The following is a 19,622-nucleotide window of genomic DNA, read 5'->3' as shown; positions in this document are numbered from 1 at the left end:
TTTCAAAAGAGTGAAATATGTTATTTCAAAATTTTGCAATTGAAATAGATGTGATTTTTGCGAGACAAGCCAGCAGAAAGTGAAATGTAATGTCAATATGTGAAATTGGTTATAAAAAAAATCTGTAACAGTTTATTTCAAAAGAGTGATTTTTTTTACAAAAATGTGCAATGAATAGTTGTGATTTTTATGAAACCAGCCAGTGAAAAGTGAAATATAATGTCAACATGTGAAACTGATTATTTGGAAATGTGTAACCGTTTATTTCAAATGAGTTAAATATGTTATTTTAAAAGATGTGGAGTTGAAGATTTTCGTGAAATATGCTAGTGCAAAGTGAAATGTAGCTTCTGAAATTGGAAAAAGGATACGGAACTGAAATATCAACTTATGAAACTGATTGAAATCATTTTATTTAAGAGATTTCAAGAGAGTGAAATATGTTTCGTGAATTATAAACTCATTTAAAATGTATAAAAATTGGGTCTTGTTTTAAAGGCCTTTGCGACATGAGTTCGAATATATAAATTTTTTTGAAATCGAAATATTGGTTCAAAAGATATGAGTCATTCAAAATGACATGAGAAAATTAAATGGAAGTCTTTAGTTGGACATGCAATGTTCTGTGCATGCAATACGCCTCTCTGCTCTCTCACCTGACAAAAGCTGCTGTTGTGGACCCTCTTCTTTTTATACTGCTGTGTATACCCTAAACAAAATGGCTTGCTTTTTATACGAAACAGTGTCTCACTAATCTCAGAATAGCAATGAGCGGCTGCGGATGTGCCTGTACGTAGCGTTACCGCGCAATTTTTCACTTTATCCTATGTTGTAGTGTGATAATCTGGGCGACATATACTTTGACAGTTAATCCTCTGTTTCACGCTCGAACAAAGCTCACCGAAGTTGATTTTCATTTTTATCAGAGAGAAGGTTGCTCTAGGCGCTCTCGGTCGAGATGTTCTCTTTGTGTCTTCCGCTGATCAAGTTACTAAGGATTTACTGTACTGAACGAGCAACTAAGGTGATGCTTCGATGGATGATACTGTATTGCCAATTAACATATTGTAGCATGACCAGTTGTGATCACGATTTGATCCCCACGATCTGTCGTAATCCTGTATACGATCAAGCATCGCTGTATTAGTAATACCAATATGGCCGGATGGGATAGGCTGCTCGAAACATAAACATATACTATCAGATAGAGCACGTTGACTACCACAAACTAGATAAGCAACCCCTAACGAGAATCATGAATGCGATAGGCAAGTGAAAGCGATGGTTGCATTTGGAGAACAGCTAGCCACGTCAACATTACCATTGCTTGTCTGACTGACCAACCGCAACTGGTGTACAACTTCCATTTTATTATGGTGTGGATGTCAGCTTCCCTGCCGATATCACACACAATGTACTCCCTCCGTTTGGAATTACTTGTCATAAAAATGAATGTATCTAACTTGTCATAAAAATGAATGTATCTACAACTAAAATACATCTAGATACATTTATTTTTTGATGAGTAATTCCGAACGGAGGGAGTAGAAGCACAACTGCACAAGCGCTGAATCCCAATCAACGGAGAGCACGTGAACACACGCAAACCCAAACATATTCGCGGTGTGGATGAGACTGTCAATGCAGCGGACGCGATCGTACTAGGTTGCGTACAAACCGGGCTACTTACAAGTCAAAGTCAGACATGCATGCGTACGTACTTACAGCAGCCTGCATGTAAACAAAGGCAGTAACAGCGTGCATTCTCACGTGCCCCACCCCACCCCAGCGGCGGCTACAAGCCTATAAAACCACGCACTGCCGTGCCACGACGTCCCGGCGATAGATCCATTAATAACTCTGTGCTAGAGCTCATAAACCGCAGACTCCCCCGCCCGCCCAGCTATAGACAAGCGCGCGGCCCGACCGAAGGCATGGCCGGCACGGTGGAGGACAGCGGGAAGACGGCGCCGTCGTCTCCGGCCGGGCTCCGCGGCGCCGACCTGGGCCTGAGGGTGCTGCTGTTCGCCGTCTCGCTGTCGGGGCTCGTCGTGCTGGTCACCGCCAAGCAGACGGAGATGGTGCCCCTGGTCCTGACGCCGCCGTTCAGATTCGGGCCGGTCCCCGCCCAGTTCAAAGACTCGCCAGCGCTCATGTACGTGAGTCGATCGTCGTCATGTCATACCTACCTCCTCTCCTACGGGCATTAATAAGCTTCCACGTTGGTACGTACGGTGGATATAGTAACATGGACTGTTGATGCTTATGGTGTGCCCTATCTACGTGTGGTTTGCAGTTATCTTCTTGTGGCGCTGTGCATGACGAGCTTGTATAGCCTTGTGACGGCCGCCAGCTCCGTCAAGTCCATGTCAAGCTCGGCTTCCTGTGCCAAGGGGATCTTCGTCCTCATTCTGCTTGATGTGGTGAGTATCTTGTACATGAACTACTACCTTGAATGAATTGTTCTCACATGTGTAGTCACTAACAATCCTATATATAACCATTAACTATGGCAGGTTTACGCGGGCATCATGGCGTCGGCGACGGGCACGGCGGGGGCCGTGGCCTGGGTGGGGCTGAAGGGCAACTCGCACACGCGGTGGAACAAGATCTGCAACATCTACGACAAGTTCTGCCGCCACATCGGCAGCGCCACCTGCCTCGGCCTCATCGCTTCCATCCTCCTCGTCCTCCTCGTCGTCCTCAACGCCTACTCCCTCTACCGGAGAAGCCGCTGATCGAACCAGGCGTCCAGCCCCACTCCTTCGTCCGGCTGGCGGGACATATTTCATGTGCCCTGCATGCCATCCGTCGGCTTTGGTGAGCTTTGCCAGCGGGCGGTCAGTTGTATAAAAGATGCTACGTGTTCCTGTGGCTGTGGAGTGCTCTCCGATATGTTCATGTGCGTTGATGTTTTAAACTTGTTTGTTTCTACAACACGTTGCTTTGTGACAGTAAGCACGACTTTTATCGGTCAAAATCACGGTTCTGACCTTTGTGGCATAGTTTGGAACGATTGGACCCGTTCTAAAAAAACCGAATTTGACCATTTGCTATCGCCATCGTCCGCGACGGTAGGATTTAACGTACTGCCACCAGGATCTATGGCGGTAGAAATCTGGTCGCTGTCACAGCACTCGTTGACGTGGACAAGTGGCTAGCACATTAAAACCTACGCCAGCGTCCTTGGCGGTAGACACCTGAAGCGGGTAAGAGATTGGGGGCTTTGGTGGGCGGTAGGGCATGTAACCCTATTGCCAACGTCTATGGCGGTAGGGTACTAAATTTAGCTCAAAACGGTACTGAAAGTTCTCGTGCGTTTCTTTAGGCAGTAGGGCATGTAACCCTATCGCCAGGAAAGTGGCGGTAGGCCCATGTAACCACTCCAGAGCTCATTTACCATTCTGACTAGCACACAATTGACATCAAATAACAATATAATTCAGTATAACAACAATATAATTGCGTATAACCATAACATTTAAATTCCACCACACAACAATTGTCCATCACTAAATAATTTGATCATAGATAGTTCAACATAGAGTGTTCAACATACCAAGTTCAACGCAACCAAATAGAAGGTTCTCAAATACTACATAGCAAGCAAGTGTCCATATTACTTTCCTCCCCTCTTGCTTAGACGATCCTCGGCTCTCTTTGTGCGGTCCTCATTTGGTTTGAGACCGCCTCGAGCACGCTCTCTCTGGAACGGCGATGGACTATAAGGATCCTCTATAGGCCCCCTCCTCATTTGGGATGGCAGAGTGAGTGGAGGTCCATCTGGCAGTTATCACATGTTGATCTCGTTGTAGTCCTCGTCCCGTGGATCCTGTTCATCGTCACCCTCCTCCTCTTCCTCGGATTCCTCCACTTGTTGAGACAACAACATGGCTAGAGGAGGAGGAGGCCCCCGTTGCATGCGCGAGATGGCGCACGTGGGTTCGAAGCAAAACTACCATAGAGATGTGGGCCCGGTCATGCATGCGCCCCACGCACCATGGACCCCCGAGCAAAAATGATTGGGTGCCTACCAGACGCATAGGTCTGACGGACAGGAGCGTGCCACGGAGCCATCGGCGCGGGGCATAGTTGGATAGACTCGACGCACGCCCTGCTTGGCACAACCAAATCAGTTCGCCGGGTACCGAAGAGACTGACATGCGGGTCTGGCTGGCCCCTCGCGTATGGGCAGGCATGCGAGACGCTGCACACGCGCGACATGAGCCACCACAATGGTGATTGCCCTATGTAGCCCTCAGTCCACCCGTCATGGACCGCCCACCCGGGTCTCTCGGTTGCTCGCCATCTAGGCAGATCAGACGACGCGATCAGACGGATAAGAGAGCACGATGACGCCATCGACACGGGGTGCAGCCGGACAGACCCAACGCAGACCACGCCTAGCGCAACCAAACCAACCCGCCGGGGGCGAAGAGGCTGACAGGCAGGTCCGGCTGTCCCCTCGCATTGAGCACGCGCGTGAGATGTCGCATGCGCGCGCGACGCGGTCACCCACATGGCGGTGGCCCCGCGCGATCCCTTGATCCACCCGTCATGGACCGCCCAGCCGGGTTGCCCAGGTTCGCGCCATTCTGGTAGATCGGACGGCGTGGAGAGCACCCAAGAGGTCCCCCGGCACACCACTTGGAAACAAACGACGTGGAGGCCCTCTTCTCCCTCGAAGGCCCCTAGGAGGCGGGTACTCCAACATCCTTTATACGAGTAATGTGGAGAAGGTTTATCTTGTATGCTCAAGAACTATGATGAGGGTTGGATAGACACGGGTATTCATGTTAGCACTCATGCTCCATGGGTATCCCACTTGTTATTTGTTGACGATTGCTTGGTGTTTATGAAAGCGGATAGGAGGAGTGCAACACGACTAAATGATATTTTGAATAGTTATAGTCTTAGTTCTGGACAGAGGATGAATAAACAGAAGAGCTCAATTTTCTTTAGCCCGAATTGTGGGGCTTCGGCTATGAGAGGAGTTAAGGCAGTATTAAATATTCGGAGGGAGGCATTGTCTGAGAAGTACCTTGGCCTACCGACCCGAGGTGGGAAGGTCAATGGAACAACAATTTGAGCATATTAATGAAAGATCATGGTATGGGGTGCAAGGTGGTGTGAGACTTATGTCTTGTGCAACGAAAGAGGTTATCCTTAAAATAGTGGTTCAAGCACTTCCAGCCTATTCTATGAATTGCTTTAAACTCATGAAAGGTTTGTGCAAGAAATTAATGGCATTCATATCCAAACACCGATGGGCTGGATCACTGAACAGGAAATGTATGCATTGGAAGTCATGCGAGAATATGGTTGTTCCAATGTCCAAAGGAGGGTTGGGCTTTCGGATCTAGAACTATTCAATGATGCTATGTTAGCTAAGCAGGCATTGCAACTGTTGGAAAACCCACAAAGCTTATGTCTGCGTGTACAGAAGTGTCGCTATTACCCACATGGGGAGTTCCAATCGGTTGGTAGCCCATTGGTTATTCACCAACATGGTGAACTATCGTCAGGGCAAGAAACATGCTTCAGAAAGGTCTTGTCAGGCGAATTGAGAACGACATGAAAGAAAAAGTATCTGGATTGTCAGGACTAACACCATGAAACGATGGGAAGGCTTAAGGACAATTCAGTTCAACTTGTGTCTGATTTGATCCATGAAGAAATAGGATAATGGAATCTTGAACGTATAATGAGACTTTCCTTGTGCCTGATGCGGGCGTTATCCTTAACATGCCGAGACCAAGAAGACCCAAGGGGGTTATGGGCATGGGTGTGGGAGAAGAATGGCATCTTTTCAGTATGATTGACGTACAGAGTGTTGGGGAACGTTGCATGAAAACAAAAAAATTCTTACGCCCACGCAAGATCTATTAAGGAGATGCATAGCAACGAGAGGGGAGAGTGTGTCTATGTACCCTCGTAGACCATAAGCGGAAGCGTTTCACAACGCGGTTGATGTAGTCAAACTTTCTTCGTGATCCAACCGATCGAGTACCGAACGTACGACACCTCCGCGTTCAGCAAACGTTCATCTCGGTGACGTCCGGGCCTTCTTGATCCAGCAAGACGGCGAGGTAATGGATGAGTTCCGACAGCATGACGGCATGGTGATGGTGACGGTGAAGTTATCTCCATAGGGCTTCGCCTAAGCACTACGAAATATGACCGGCGGTGTAAACGGTGGAGGGGCGCCGCACACGGCTAGGCAATTGTCTATTGTATGCTAGGCGCCCCCCTCCCACATATATATAGGTGGGAGGGAGGGAGGAGGAGCCAAAGGGGCGCCCCCTGCCATGTATAGGAGCGGGGAAAAGGCAGGGGAGGGTGGCGCCCCCCTTTCCTTTCTCCCATGTGAGGGGAAGGCGGGAGGGGCTAGCCCTCCCCCTTTTCCTTCCCTAGGGCTGGTTGGATAGGGAAAGGGGCGCATCAGCCCCCTATGGGCTGGTCTGTCCCTCCATTGGCCCATTAAGCCCATATACATGCCGGAGGGTGTCCGGAACCCCTTCCAGTGACCCGATGGCTACGCGGCGCATCCGGAAACACTTTCGGTGTCCGAATACCATCGTCCTATATATCAATCTTTACCTCTCGACCATTTCAAGACTCCTCGTCATGTTCGTGATCTCATCCGGGACTCCGAACAACATTCGGTCACCAGATCATATAACTCATATAACACTATATCATCAACGAGCGTTAAGCGTGTGGACCCTACAGGTTCGATAACTATGTAGACATGACCGAGACACCTCTCCGGTCAATAACCAATAGCGGAACCTGGATGCCGATATTGGTTCCTACATATTCTATGAAGATCTTTATCGGTCAAACCGTTATGACAACATACGTAATTCCCTTTGTCTATCGGTATGTTACTTGCCCGAGATTCGATCGTCGGTATCTTCATACCTATTTCAATCTTGTTACCGGCAAGTCTCTTTACTCGTTCTGTAATACATCACCTCGTGACTAACTCCTTAGTCATTTGCTTGCAAGCTTATGATGTGTGTTACCGAGAGGGCCTAGAGATACCTCTCCGATACTTGGAGTGACAAATGCTAATCTCAGTCTATGCCAACTCAACAAACACCTTCGGAGATACCTGTAGAGCATCTTTATGATCACCCAGTTACATTGTGACGTTTGATAGCACACAAGGCATTCCTCCGGTATCCGGGAGTTACATAATCTCATAGTCGGAGGAATATGTATTTGACATGAAGAAAGCAATAGCAATAAACTGAACGATCATTATGCTAAGCTAACGGATGGGTCTTGTCCATCACATCATTCTCCTAATGATGTCATCCCGTTATCAAATGACAACACATATCCATGGTTAGGAAACCTTAACCATCTTTGATCAACGAGCTAGTCTAGTAGAGGCTTACTAGGGACACGGTATTTGTTTATGTATTCACACATGTATTTAAGTTTTCGATCAATACAATTCTAGCATGAATAAGAAAATATAAAATAACAACTTTATTATTGCCTGGGCATATTTCCTTCAGTCTCCCATTTGCACTAGAGTCAATAATCTAGTTCACATTGCCATGTGATTAACACCCATAGTTCACATCGCCATGTGACCAACACTCAAAGAGTTTACTAGAGTCAATAATCTAGTTCACATCGCCATGTGATTAACACCCAAAGAGAACTAAGGTGTGATCATGTTTAGCTTCTGAGAGAAGTTTAGTCAACGGGTCTGCCATATTCAGATCCGTATGTATTTTTTGCAAATTTCTATGTCTACAATGCTCTGCATGGAGCTACTCTAGCTAATTGCTCCCACGTTCAATATGTATCTAGATTGAGAGTCAGAGTCATCTGAATCGGTGGCAAAGCTTGCATCAACGTAACCCTTTATGACGAACTCTTTATCACCTCCATAACCGAGAAACATTTGCTTAGTCTTCTTAGGTAACTAAGGATAATTTTGACCGCTGTCCAGTGATCCACTCCTGGATCACTATTGTACCCCCTTGCCAAACTCATGGCAAGGCACACAACAGGTCTGGTACACAGCATGGCATACTTTATAGAACCTATGGCTGAGGCATCGGGAATGACTTTCATTCTCTCTCTATCTTCCGTCGTGGTCGAGCTTTGAGTCTTACTCAACTTCACACCTTGTAACACAGGCAAGAACCCTTTCTTTGACTAATCCATTTTGAACTTTTTCAAAACTTTATCAAGGTATGTGCTTTGTGAAAGTCCTATTAAGCGTCTTGATCTATCTCTATAGATCTTGATGCCCAATATATAAGCAGCTTCACCGAGGTCTTTCATTGAAAAACTCTTATTCAAGTATCCTTTTATGCAATCCAGAAATTCTATATCATTTCTAATCAATAATATGTCATCCATATATAATATCAGAAATGCTAAAGAGCTCCCACTCACTTTCTTGTAAATACAGGCTACACCGTAAGTCTGTATAAAACCATATGCTTTGATCACCTCATCAAAGCGTATATTCCAACTCCTAGATGCTTGCACCAGTCCATAGATGGATCGTTGGAGCTTGCACACTTTGTTAGCACCTTTAGGATCGACGAAACCTTCTGGTTGCATCATATACAACTCTTCTTTAAGAAATCCATTAAGGAATGAAGGTTTGACATTCATTTGCCAGATTTCATAATTATAAAATGCGGCAATTGCTAACATGATCAGACAGACTTAAGCATCGCTACGGGTGAGAAAGTCTCATCGTAGTCAACTCCTTGAACTTGTCAAAACCCTTTTGCGACAAGTTGAGCTTTATAGACAGTGATATTACCATCAGCGTCTCTCTTCCTCTTGAAGATCCATTTATTTTCAATGGCCTGCCAATCATTGGGCAAGTCCTCCAAAGTCCACGCTTTGTTCTCATACATGGATCCTATCTCAGATTTCATGGCCTCAAGCCATTTTTCGGAATCTGGGCTCATCATAGTTTCTCATAGTTCGTAGGTTCGCTGTTGTCCAACAACATGACTTCCAGGACAGGATTGTCGTACCACTCTGGTGCAGAACGTGTTCTGGTCGACCTACGAGGATCAGTAGTAACTTGATCTGAAGTTTCATGATCATCATCATTTTCTTCCTCTCTGGTTGATGTAGGCATCACGGGAACAACTTTCTCTGATGTACTACTTTCCAATTCAAAAGAAGGTACAACTACCTCATCAAGTTCTACTTTCCTCCCACTCACTTCTTTTGAGAGAAACTCCTTCTCTAGAAATGACCCATTCTTAGAAACATAGATTTTTGCCTTCGGATCTGTGGTAGAAGGTATACCCAATAATTACTTTCGGGTATCCTATGAAGACGCACTTCTCCGCTTTGGGTTCGAGCTTATCAGGCTGAAGCCTTTTGACATAAGCGTCGCATCCCCAAACTTTTAAGAAACGACAGCTTAGGTTTCTAGCCAAACCATAGTTCATACGGTGTCATCTCAACGGATTTCGACGGTGCCCTAGTTAACGTGAATGCGACTGTCTCTAATGCATAACCCCAAAACGATAGTGGTAAATCGGTAAGAGACATCATAGAATGCACCATATCTAATAAAGTATGGTTACGACATTGGGACACACCATTAGTTGTGGTGTTCCAGGTGGCGTGAGTTGTGATACAATTCCACATTGTTTTAAATGAAGTCCAAACTCGTAACTCAAATATTCGCCTCCACGATCAGATCGTAGAAACTTTATTTTCTTGTTACGATGATTCTCCACTTCATTCTGAAATTCTTTGAAATTTTCAAATGTTCCAGACTTGTGTTTCATCAAGTAGATATACCCATATCTACTCAAATCATTTGTGAAGGCAGAAAATAACGATACCCACCGCGTGCTTCAACACTCATCGGACCGCATACATCGGTATGTATTATTTCCAATAAGTCATTAGCTCGCTCAATTGTTCTGGAGAATGGAGTTTTAGTCATCTTGACCGTAAGGCATTGTTCGCAAGTATCAAATGATTCATAACCAAGTGATTCCAAAAATCCATCCGCATGGAGTTTCTTCATGCGCTTTACACCAATTTGACCGAAACGGCAGTGCCACAAGTATGTTACAATATCATTATCAACTTTGCATGCATCTTTTGGCATCAATATTATGAATATGTGTATCACTACGATCGAGATTCAATAAACCATTTAGATTGGGTGTATGACCATAGAAGGTTTTATTCATGTAAACAGAACAACAATTATTCTCTAACTTAAATGAATAACCGTATTGCAATAAGCATGATCAAATCATATTCATGCTCAACGTAAACACCAAATATCATTTATTTAGGTTTGACACTAATCCCGAAGGTAGAGGGAGTGTGTGATGGTGATCGTATCAACCTTGGAATCATTTTCAACACACATCGTCACCTCGCCCTTAACTAGTCTCTGTTTATTTTGCAACTCCTGTTTCGAGTTACTAATCTTAGAAATTGAACCAATACCGAGGGGCTACTACGAATACTAGTAAGGTACACATCAATAACATGTATATCAAATATACCTTTGTTCACTTTGCCATCCTTCTTATCCGCCAAGTATTTGGGGTAGTTCCGCTTCTAGTGACCATTCCCTTTGCAGTAGAAGCACTCGGTTTTAGGATTAGGTCCAACTTTGGGCTTCTTCATGGGAGTGGCAACTTGCTTGCCATTCTTCTTGAAGTTCCCTTTCTTTCCCTTGCCCTTTTTCTTGAAACTAGTGGTCTTGTTAACCATCAACACTTGATGCTCTTTCCTGATTTCTACCTTCGCCGATTTCAGCATCGCGAAGAGCTCGGGAATCGTCATCCCTTGCATATTATAGTTCATCATGAAGTTCTGGTAGCTTGGTGATAGTGACTAGAGAACTCTGTCAATCACTATCTTATCTGGAAGATTAACTCCCATTTGATTCAAGCGATTGTAGTACCCAGACATTCTGAGCACATGCTCACTGGCCGAGCTATTCTCCTCCATCTTGTAGACAAAGTACTTGTCAGAGGTCTCATACCTCTCGACATGGGCATGAGTCTGAAATACTAATGTTAGCTCTTGGAACATCTCATATGCTCTGTAGCGTTCAAAATGTTTTTGAAGTCCCGGTTCTAAGCCGTAAAGCATGGTGCACTAAACTATTAAGTAGCATATCGAGCTTGCCAAACGTTCATAACGTCTGCATCTACTCCTGCAATAGGTCTGTCACCTAGCGGTGCATCAAGGACATAATTCTTCTGTGCAGCAATGAGGATAATCCTCGGATCAAGGACCAAGTCCGCATCATTGCTACTATCATCTTTCAACTTAGTTTTCTCTAGGAACATATCAAAATAGGGAGCTATATCGCGAGCTTTTGATCTACAACATAGATACGCAAAACTATAAGACTAAGTTCTTGATAAATTAAGTTTAATTAATCAACTTACTAATGAACTCCCACTTAAATAAACATCCCTCAAGTTATCTAAGTGATATGTGATCCAAATCAACTAACCCATGTCCGATCATCACGTGAGATGGGGTAGTCATCAATGGTGAACATCTCTATGTTGATCATATCTACTATATGATTCACGTTCGACCTTTCGGTCTCCAGTGTTCCGAGACAATTGAACATAGAGTTTATCACACCCGATCATCAGGTGGTGTCTCGAAACAACGAACTTTTGCAATGGTGCATACTCGGGGAGAACACTTATATCTTGAAATTTAGTGAAGGGATCATCTTATAATGCTACCGTCAATCTAAACAAAATAAGATGCATAAAAGATAAACATCACATGCAATCAAAATATGTGACATGATATGGCCATCATCATCTCGTGCTTTTTGATCTCCATCTCAAAGCACCGTCATGATCTCCATCGTCACCGGCTCGACACCTTGATCTCCATCGTTGCGTCGTGGTCGTCTCGCCAACTATTGCTTCCACAACTATTGCTAACGCATAGCGATAAAGTAAAACAATTACATGGCGTTTGCATTTCATACAATAAAGAGACAACCATAAGGCTCCTGCCGGTTGTCGATAAATTACAAAACATGATCATCTCATTCAATAACGTATATCACATCATGTCTTGACCATATCACATCACAACATACCCTGCAAAAACAAGTTAGGCGTGCTCTACTTTGTTGTTGCAAGTTTTGTGTGGCTGCTACGGGTTTCTAGCAAGAACCGTACTTACCTACGGTAAAAACCACAACGGTGATTTATCAAGTTTGCTGTTTTAACCTTCTTCAAGGACCGGCCGCAGTCAAATTTGATTCAACTAAAGTAGTAGTGACAGACACCCGCTAGCCACCTTTATGCAAAACTAGTTGCATGTCAGTTGGTGGAACCGGTCTCATGTGCGTGGACATGTAAGGTTGGTCCAGGCCATTTCGTCCCACAATGTCGCCGAATCAAAATAAGACGTTGGCGGTAAGCAGTATGAACATCACCACCACAACTTCTTTGTGTTCTACTTGTGCATATCATCTACGCATAGACCTGGCTCAGATGCCACTGTTGGGGGACGTTGCATGAAAACAAAAAAATTCTTACGCCCATGCAAGATCTATCAAGGAGATGCATATCAATGAGAGGGGGGAGTGTGTCTACGTACCCTTGTAGACCGTAAGCGGAAGCGTTTCACAACGTAGTTGATGTAGCCAAACTTTCTTCGTGATCCAACCGATCGAGTACCGAACGTACGGCACCTCCGCGTTCAGCACACGTTCAGCTCGGTGACATCCACGCCTTCTTGATCCAGCAAGACGGCGAGGTAGTGGATGAGTTCCTACAGCACGAAGGCATGGTGACGGTGAAGTTATCTCCGCAGGGCTTCGCCTAAGCACTACGAAAATATGACCGGCGAGGTAAACGGTGGAGGGGGGCGCCGCACACGGCTAGGCAATTGTCTGTTGTGTGCTAGGCACCCCCTCCCACATATATATAGATGGGAGGGAGGGAGGAACAGCCAAGGGGGGATCCCAAGTAGGGGGAATCCTACTTGGGGTCTCCCCCAAGGTGGCGCCCCCCTACCATGTATAGGAGCGGGGAAAAGGCAGGGGAGGGTGCCCCCCTTTCCTTTCTCCCATGAGAGGGGAAGGCAGGAGGGGCTAGCCCTCCCCCTTTTCCTTCCCTAGGGCTGGCCGGCCAGGGAAAGGGGCGCACCAGCCCCCTGTGGGCTGGTCTATCCCTCCCTTGGCCCATTAAGACCATATACATGCCGGGGGGGTGTGTCCGGAACCCCTTCCAGTGACCCGATGGCTACCCGACGCATCCCGAAACACTTCTGGTGTCCAAATACCATCGTCCTATATATCAATATTTACCTCTCGACCATTTAAAGACTCCTCGTGATGTCCGTGATCTCATCCGGGCCTCCGAACAACATTCGGTCACCAATATAACTCATATAACACTATATCGTCAACGAGCGTTAAGCGTGCGGACCCTACGGGTTCGAGAACTATGTAGACATGACCAAGATACCTCTTGGTCAATAATCAATAGCGGAACTTGGATGCCCATATTGGCTCCTAGATATTCTACGAAGATCTTTATCGGTCGAACCGTTATGACAACATACGTAATTCCCTTTGTCTATCAGTTTGTTACTTGCCCGAGATTCGATCGTCGGTATCTTCATACCTAGTTCAATCTCGTTACTGGCAAGTATCTTTACTCGTTCCGTAATACATCACCTCGTGACTAACTCCTTAGTCATTTGCTTGCAAGCTTATGATGTCTATTACCGAGAGGGCCTAGAGATACCTCTCCGATACTCGGAATGACAAATCATAATCTCGATCTATGCCAACTCAACAAACACCTTCGAAGATACCTGTAGAGCATATTTATGATCACCTAGTTATGTTGTGACGTTTGATTGCACACACGGCATTCCTCCGGTATCCGGGAGTTGCATAAGCTCATAGTCGGAGGAATATGTATTTGACATGAAGAAAGCAATAGTAATAAACTGAACAATCATTATGCTAAGCCAACGGATGGGTCTTGTCCATGATAACCCACAAGTATAGGGGATCGCAACAGTTTTCAAGGGTAGAGTATTCAACGCAAATTTATTGATTCGACACAAGGGGAGCCAAAGAATATTCTCAAGTATTAGTAGTTGAGTTGTCAATTCAACCACACCTGGATAACTTAATATCTACAGCAAAGTATTTAGTAGCAAAGTAGTACGGAAGTAACGGTAACAGTGGCAAAAGTAACAGTGATAGTTTTGTAGTGATTGTAACAGTAGCAACGGAAAAGTAAATAAGCAAAGAATAATATGTGAAAAGCTCGTAGGCATTGGATCGGTGATGGAAAATTATGTCGGATGCGATTCCTCATGCAATAGTTATAACATAGGGTGACACTGAACTAGCTCCAATTCATCAATGTAATGTAGGCATGTATTCCGAATATAGTCATACGTGCTTATGGAAAAGAACTTGCATGACATCTTTTGTCCTACCCTCCCGTGGCAGCGGGGTCCTATTGGAAACTAAGGGATATTAAGGCCTCCTTTTAATAGAGTACTGGACCAAAGCATTAACACTTAGTGAATACATGAACTCCTCAAACTACGGTCATCACCGGTAGTGGTCCTGATTATTGTCACTTTGGGGTTAACGGATCATAACACATAATAGGTGCCTATAGACTTGCAAGATAGGATCAAGAACTCACATATATTCATGAAAACATAATAGGTTCAGATCTGAAATCATGGCACTCGGGCCCTAGTGACAAGCATTAAGCATAGCAAAGTCATAGCAACATCAATTTCAGAACATAGTGGATACTAGGGATCAAACCCTAACAAAACTAACTCGATTACATGGTAAATCTCATCCAACCCATCACCGTCCAGCAAGCCTATGATGGAATTACTCACGCACGGCGGTGAGCATCATGAAATTGGTGATGGAGGATGGTTGATGATGACGATGGCGACGGATTCCCCTCTCCGGAGCCCCGAACGGACTCCAGATCAGCCCTCCCGAGAGAGATTAGGGCTTGGCGGCGGCACCATATCGTAAAACGCGATGAATCCTTCTCTCTGATTTTTTTCTCCCCGAACGTGAATATATAGAGTTGGAGTTGAGGTCGGTGGAGCACCAGGGGGCCCACGAGGCAGGGGGCGCACCCCCCACCCTCGTGGACAGGGTGTGGGCCCCTGGCCTTGATTCTTTCGCCAGTATTTTTTATTAATTCCAAAAATAATCTCCGTTGATTTTCAGGTCATTCCGAGAACTTTTATTTCTGCACAAAAATAACACCATGGCAATTCTGCTGAAAACAGCGTCAGTCCGGGTTAGTTCCATTCAAATCATGCAAGTTAGAGTCCAAAACAAGGGCAAAAGTGTTTGGAAAAGTAGGTACGACGGAGACGTATCAACTCCCCCAAGCTACCTTTGCATGTCCTCAAGCAATTCAGTTGATAAACTGAAAGTGATAAAGAAAAACTTTTACAAACTCTGTTTGCTCTTGTTGTTGTAAATATGTAAAGCCAGCATTCAAGTTTTCAGCAAAGATTATGAACTAACCATATTCACAATAACATTTAGGTCTCATGTTTACTCATATCAATGGCATAATCAACTAGCGAGCAATAATAATAAATCTCGGATGACAACACTTTCTCAAAACAATCATAATATGATATAACAAGATGGTATCTCGCTAGCCCTTTCTGAGACCGCAAAACATAAATGCGGAGCACCTTTAAAGATCAAGGACTAACTAAACATTGTAATTCATGGTAAAAGAGCTCCAGTCATAGTCATACCCAATATAAATTAATAGTAATGGATGCAAATGACAGCGGTGCTCTCCAGCTGGTGCTTTTTAATAAGAGGGTGATGACTCAACATAAAAGTAAATAGATAGGCCCTTCGCAGAGGGAAGCAGGGATTTGTAGAGGTGCCAGAGCTCGATTTTGAAATAGAGATATATAATTTGAGCGGCATACTTTCATTGTCAACATAACAACCGAGAGATCTCGATATCTTCCATGCTACACACATTATAGGCGGTTCCCAAACAGAATGGTAAAGTTTATACTCCCCCTCCACCAACAAGCATCAATCCATGGCTGGCTCGAAACAACGAGTGCCTCCAACTAACAAGAGTCCCGGGGGAGTTTTGTTTGCAATTATTTCGATTTGATTTGCTTAGAGCATGGGACTGGGCATCCCGGTGACCAGCCATTTTCTCGTGAGTGAGGAGCGGAGTCCACTCCTCTTGAGAATAACCCGCCTAGCATGGAAGATACAGACAGCCCTAGTTGATACATGAGCTATTCGAGCATACAAAACAGAATTTCATTTGAAGGTTTAGAGTTTGGCACATACAAATTTACTTGGAACGGCAGGTAGATACCGCATATAGGAAGGTATAGTGGACTCATATGGAATAACTTTGGGGTTTATGGAAGTGGATGCACAAGCAGTATTCCCGCTTAGTACAAGTGAAGGCTAGAAAAAGACTGGGAAGCGACCAACTAGAGAGCGACAACAGTCATGAACATGCATTAAAATTAATAAACATTGAGTGCAAGCATGAGTAGGATATAATCCACCATGAACATAAATATCGTGGAGGCTATGTTGATTTTGTTTCAACTACATGCGTGAACATGTGCCAAGTCAAGTCACTCGAATCATTCAAAGGAGGATACCACCCTATCATACCACATCACAACCATTTTAATAGCATGTTGGCACGCAAGGTAAACCATTATAAACTCCTAGCAAATTAAGCATGGCATAAGCAACTATAATCTCTAATTGTCATTGCAAACATGTTTATTCATAATAGGCTGAATCAGGAACGATGAACTAATCATATTTACAAAAACAAGAGAGGTCGAGTTCATACCAGCTTCTTTCATCTCAATCAGTCCATCATATATCGTCATTATTGCCTTTCACTTGCACGACCGAACGGTGTGGATAATAATAATAATAATAGTGCACGTGCATTGGACTAAGCTGGAATCTGCAGGCATTCAATACAAAGGAGAAGACAAGGTAATATGGGATCTTGGTTAAATCAACAATAATGCATATAAGAGCCACTTCAACATTTTCATTATGGTCTTCTCCTCTCGACCCGCAAAGAAAAGAAAAGAAATAAAACTATTTACACGGGAAAGCTCCCAACAAGCAAAAGATGAACAGGAAATCTTTTTGGGTTTTCTTTTAATTATTACTACTACAAGCAAGGAAAGTAAACTAGCTAAGAGCTACAACTTTTTTTTGTTTTCTTAAGGTTTATCAAACACACAAGAAGAAAGTGAGAAAAAGAAAATAAACTAGCATGGATAGTACAGTGAAAAAGTATGAGCACCGACAACTAGCATGAGTGTGTGAACATGAATGTAATGTCGGTGAGAAATACGTACTCCCCCAAGCTTAGGCTTTTGGCCTAAGTTGGTCTATGCCCATGGATCAAAGTTGTAGTTGGGGTCGTACTGAGAAGGAGCCTCGGGTTGCCACTGATTGGCAATCTCCTCCGGATCCCAGTGGTAAACAGACTGTCATGAAGGATCAAATTGTGGTTCCGGCTCTGGCTCTGTAGCTGGTGTGGGGTTCTGGTAGGCATGAAATGCCTCCGGCTGAACAAGGTACTTGCCTGAAGATAAGTCAAACAAAGAAGGGGCAGGCAAAGTAATAGTCTCAGGGCGATCCTTATTAAATATCAGTCTGTACTTAAGCATCTTTTCCTTATTCTTAACGATAAAATCATGTGCTACCATACTCTTATAATCTAGAAAAATAGGAGGCAACAACTTTTCTTCTTTCTCATAATGCCTAATGGGTATGTTAAAGTGTGCAGCAAGGCGCGAGGCGAAGATACCTCCCAAGATGGGACCCTTCGTGCGGTTAAGACTTAAACGTTTGGCAATGATAGCGCCTAGGCTAAAAGAGTTATCACGAAACAAGGCATGGCCCAAAATAAAAATATCAGGGGCACTAAGGTTTCCACAGTTTCCGCGACCAATTAAACATCTACTAGCAAATATCGCAAAGTAACGCAGAATCGGAAAATGCATGCTAGTAATTCTTGCATCGGAAACTTTCCTTGTTTCCCCTACATCAATCATATCAATAAATCCTTCCACATCATTACGATGTGGTTCCTCTATGCTGCCAGTAAGGGGTATCTTACAAACCCGACAGAAATCAGAAAGGGACATCTCCTTGTGCTCATCATATAAATAAAATTCCACTGAAGGTGGTGATCTCCTAGCATGGAAATGAAAATTTTGCACGAAAATATTAGTGAGTAAGAGATACTGTTCACGCTGGTCGCGGAGGAAGTCAGTGAGGCCCTCATTCTCAACCAAAGAATAGAAATCATCATGAATCCCGGCTGATGTTAAGAACGCATCACAAGGCCATTCACATGGCCGAACCTCCGCGGTGCGAGGGAGATTATATTTGGGCCTCTTATCCTCTTCACTTCGTTTATCCCTCGAGCTTCGGCTCGAAGAGCCCCTCAAAAATCTCTTCATCTATTCCTAAAAATTTCTGAAATTTTTAGTAACTCAAAATAAAAGTGAACCAAACTCAACAAAATTGATAGCAACTACTCCCACAAGTGCCTAGAGACTATATCATGCATTAGAACCACTTGGGACCATATAAATTTGACATGCAAGCTCAAGAACAGGGTGACCTAGGCAGCAAAAATTTGCAATGAATAAATCACTAGAACAAAAACTAATTGGACCATTGGAGGAGTCACATACCGAAGAACAATCCCTCAAAGCAGTTTTGTGAGTGGAGCTTTGAGCTAGGAGATCGAAAATCGCAGCAAACTGAGCTAGAACTCGTGCTTGAGCTAGTTGGTGATTTTTTTGGGAGGAAGAAGGAGTGTGTGGTGGCTGGAATAAGTGGAGGGGAGACACCATGGGCCCACGAGGCAGGGGGCGCGCCCAGGGGGGTGGGCGCGCCCTGGAACCTCGTGGCCAGGTGCTTGCTCCCCCTGATGTGTTCTCAGTGCCAGATATTCTCAAATATTCCAGAAAAAATCATATTTCATTTTTAGGGCATTTGGAGAACTTTTATTTTCTGGGTATTTTTTTATTGCACGGATAAATCAGAAAACTGACTGAAAATACTATTTTTGCCTTATTTAATATAAATTACAGAAAGTAAAAGGAGGGTACAGAAGGTTGTGCTTTCTAACTTCATCCATCCCATGCTCATCAAAAGGAATCCACTAACAAGGTTGATCAAGTCTTGTTAACAAACTCATTCCGAATAACATGGAACCGGAGGAATTTCGAATAACACTACGTTACCTCAACGGGGATATGCACATCCCCAACAATAAGAATATCATATTTCTTCTTGACAGTAGGAAGAGGAAATTCAAAACCTCCAATAGTAATCGATGGAATTTTTCCAATAGAATTGATACTGTGGACTTGAGGTTGTTTCCTCAGAAAGTGTACCGTATGCTCATTTCCATTGACATGAAAAGTGACATTGCCTTTATTGCAATCAATAACAGCTCTTGCTGTATTCAAAAAGGGTCTTCCAAGAATAATAGACATACTATCGTCCTCGGGAATATCAAGAATAACAAAGTCCGTTAAAATAGTAA

General features: G+C 44.2%; 1 protein-coding gene across 1 annotated transcript; it reads left to right on the top strand.

Moving 5' to 3' along the window:
* The first annotated feature begins 1,847 nt into the window (after nucleotides 1-1,847).
* On the top strand, nucleotides 1,848-3,003 carry LOC123169692 (CASP-like protein 1D1). Its single transcript, XM_044587569.1, has 3 exons — nucleotides 1,848-2,155; nucleotides 2,297-2,423; nucleotides 2,517-3,003. The coding sequence occupies exons 1-3, from the start codon at nucleotides 1,935-1,937 to the stop codon at nucleotides 2,736-2,738; spliced, it is 570 nt and encodes a 189-aa protein (XP_044443504.1). The 5' UTR covers nucleotides 1,848-1,934; the 3' UTR covers nucleotides 2,739-3,003.
* Nucleotides 3,004-19,622: the final 16,619 nt, after the last annotated feature.

The sequence above is a fragment of the Triticum aestivum genome, chromosome 1D (genome assembly GCF_018294505.1).
Source record: "Triticum aestivum cultivar Chinese Spring chromosome 1D, IWGSC CS RefSeq v2.1, whole genome shotgun sequence".
Lineage (NCBI taxonomy): Eukaryota > Viridiplantae > Streptophyta > Magnoliopsida > Poales > Poaceae > Triticum > Triticum aestivum.
This window is presented reverse-complemented; position numbering and strand designations above follow the sequence as displayed.